The sequence below is a fragment of the Gastrolobium bilobum genome, unplaced genomic scaffold (genome assembly GCF_033153095.1).
Source record: "Gastrolobium bilobum isolate Gb01-03AN ecotype WA unplaced genomic scaffold, APGP_CSIRO_Gbil_v1 utg2810, whole genome shotgun sequence".
Taxonomy (NCBI): domain Eukaryota; kingdom Viridiplantae; phylum Streptophyta; class Magnoliopsida; order Fabales; family Fabaceae; genus Gastrolobium; species Gastrolobium bilobum.
The window spans coordinates 411,426-414,380 of NW_026895666.1; the positions used below are offsets into that span (position 1 = coordinate 411,426).

The following is a 2,955-nucleotide window of genomic DNA, read 5'->3' on the forward strand; positions in this document are numbered from 1 at the left end:
TGATTTTTATTAAAAAAACAATTAAAATTAAAAAAAGAATAGAGAATAGGCTGTCATGTGGGTTACTTGGAGTTACCTAGTGGGACAAAGACGCGACCACCCGAATGCGGGTACCGAATCTTTTTGTCCTGAATCTGAATTTTGCTTTTCTTATATATAAATAAATGAATCTCTATCCTCTTCTCTATGCCCTCGTTATCACCTTAGACTGGGTATGGTAGTTTGTGACCTTGTGGTAGTTTAGTCGCCAGAGAAAAACACCCAAAGAACATTATGGAGCTGAGTTTGGATTTGAGTTTGACCTTTGCCCCCAAAACCATTTCTCTGCTTCTCGGAGACGTTTCTCGTAGCATAGATACCTCTGAAAAACTTTCCATGCTCGAGGACTTTGTGCAAAGATTGGAGGTTGAAATGAGGAAGATCGAAGCCTTCAAACGCGAGCTTCCTCTTTGCGTGATCCTTGTAAATGATGGTGTGCGGCTTCTCTTCTCCACTGATTTTGCAAACTAACACGTTTTTGTTATGATTAATTTTATTTTTTTTGTTAAAAAATATAATGATTCTGTTGGGTTTGCAGCTGTAGCAAGATTGAAAGAGGAAAAATTCCGGTGTATGGGAACGCAAGATGAACCTGTTACTGAAGAACTCATGCCACCGAAAACCAATTCTGGAGGAAATGGAAATAGACCCTTAACCATGGGAAAGGAAAGCTGTGACAAGAAGAATTGGATGAGCTCAGTTCAGCTATGGAGCACTGAAACCAAATCGGTAATTCTAAAGTTTTTAGTAAAGGTTACACTATACTGTAATTTCCATAGGATTAAGAGGAAAAATTACCTTTTTTTGTTTTTTTTGGCAATGATAGAAGAGTGAAGAAAATGTTGGGCCTGTGCCCGAGAACCCAATTCAACCACTGGATAAGAAGAAGGGTAGTGGAGGAGCATTTATAGCATTTAATGGAAATTCGCGTGTCCCCGAGACAGTGTCGAAGGAGGTTTCACAAGTTCCGAGCTTTAGTTTGATGACTCCAGCATCTGAAGTGAGTCATAATAGCAATTCCAAAAGTGGTTGTGGAGGTAATAGTTCTGCCTCGTCTTTGCTCAATCTTGAGTTACAGGATCAACCACAACCACCGCCACATCTGCATCAGAATCCAAGGAAACAAAGGCGATGTTGGTCGCCTGAGCTTCATCGGCGTTTTGTTGACGCGCTTCAACAACTGGGTGGAGCACAAGGTAGATTATATATAATTCACCAAGGCCTATTTGATTCTATCTCCTTTGAATTGGGTTGGTCCTTAATTGTTGAGGATTTCTTTGTCTGATTTGAATATGGGAATCCCAGCTTGTCCAATCTGGAATTGAAATTGTGGGTCTTGAACCTAATTTGTTTATTCTGTTTTGTAGTGGCCACTCCTAAACAGATTAGAGAACTGATGCAGGTGGAAGGACTCACAAATGATGAAGTAAAAAGCCATTTGCAAGTGAGTGTTTGTAATTGTATTTGATCTGATCAGACCCCATGATTATTTTATTTTCTGTACTTTTTTGTCAACAACTTATGTAGATCTGTGGTTAATGCAGAAGTACAGGCTTCATGTTAGAAGATTCCCAGTTTCTTCAGTTGGCCAGGCTAGTAATGGCTTATGGATGACCCAAGATCAATGTGGAGATAAATCAAAGGGAAACTTATCACAATCTGGTTCTCCACAAGGTCCTCTTACACCTCTCCTCATAGGAGGGTCTGTTAAAGGTCTTTCAAGCCCTGGAAGAAACAGCATGGATGCAGAAGATGAGCAATCAGATTGCCGGAATTGGAAAACTGGGGTCCATCAGCAACTAGAAGCTGATAATCAGAGCATCTAAAATTTTTGCAGCTAAATAATATTAAAATACATAAATGAAGATCCAGAATTAGACAACATAAAAATAATAGACCTAACACAGAACTATAGAAGGGCTCAAGTTTGTGCTATAATTATTTTATATTGTTCTGGAGAGTGCCACTGAGACTTAGCAGAAATTTTTCCAGGTTTTTTCCCTGTTATATAAAGAGGTTTTTGTTGTTAAGTTATAACAAGTATATTATTGTATGTAGCTGTAATTTTACTGGAAAATTTTCATAGATTAGTCCCCATTTCTGCTCTGTGCTTTAATTTCTTAATTTGTGGTTTGGCTTTTGGTATTTTTAGTTGATGTCACACAGTATGGAATCCAACTTGAAAATATCCATTTTAGTAACCAATGGGAGTGGATGTCTCCGGGAAATTGTTGAGTGGACAAAATACAGGTGTGTGCTCAACCATCATTGTGCCAGCCATCTCAAGGTTAATTTTAGGATATTTTTAAGAAAGGGATATTCATATAATCTCATTTTTTCACTACCAAGTATCATCTACTACTATTCACTATAACTATATATTTCGAAAAATGTATAATTATAATATTAAAGTTATTTTTCTTTCTTTCTTTCTTTATATCAGCCAACAAATTTTTGAAGAGAAAAACAGTAATTTTAATATTATAATTATGTATTTCTTAAAATATATAATTAAAATAATAAAAAAATAGTATGAATATTCATTCTCTATTTTTAATACGAGTACAAGCTTTTCTACTTCCCTGCTGATAATGTATTAAATCTGTCTCTACCCTCTAATATTGACAGACACTGCGCTTCAATGTTACGTAGACGTGTTTTTCAGCATTTTGGCTGGATTATGTAAAGTGTCAGAATTTTCCCGGCAGCATATCAATTGTCATTTGTCAATAATAGCTATTTATACCGTAATAATCCAAGTTAGTAATATTCTTTCATCAATGTTATCTACAAATATAAGAAAATACAAGTTACGTGACATAATTTTTTTTTCCTATACATTTTTAAAAAGGTATGAAACCCATTTCAATTTCTCCTTTTTTTTTATGGGTTTTATAAAAGTTATGTTATAAGAAA

General features: G+C 35.7%; 1 protein-coding gene across 1 annotated transcript; it reads left to right on the forward strand.

The window, feature by feature from the left end:
• The first annotated feature begins 223 nt into the window (after positions 1–223).
• LOC133288222 (transcription factor HHO5-like) lies at positions 224–2,105 on the forward strand. Its single transcript, XM_061485941.1, has 5 exons — positions 224–472; positions 578–768; positions 866–1,235; positions 1,407–1,483; positions 1,584–2,105. Exons 1-5 carry the CDS (start codon positions 274–276, stop codon positions 1,863–1,865), a joined length of 1,119 nt encoding a protein of 372 aa, XP_061341925.1. The 5' UTR covers positions 224–273; the 3' UTR covers positions 1,866–2,105.
• Positions 2,106–2,955: the final 850 nt, after the last annotated feature.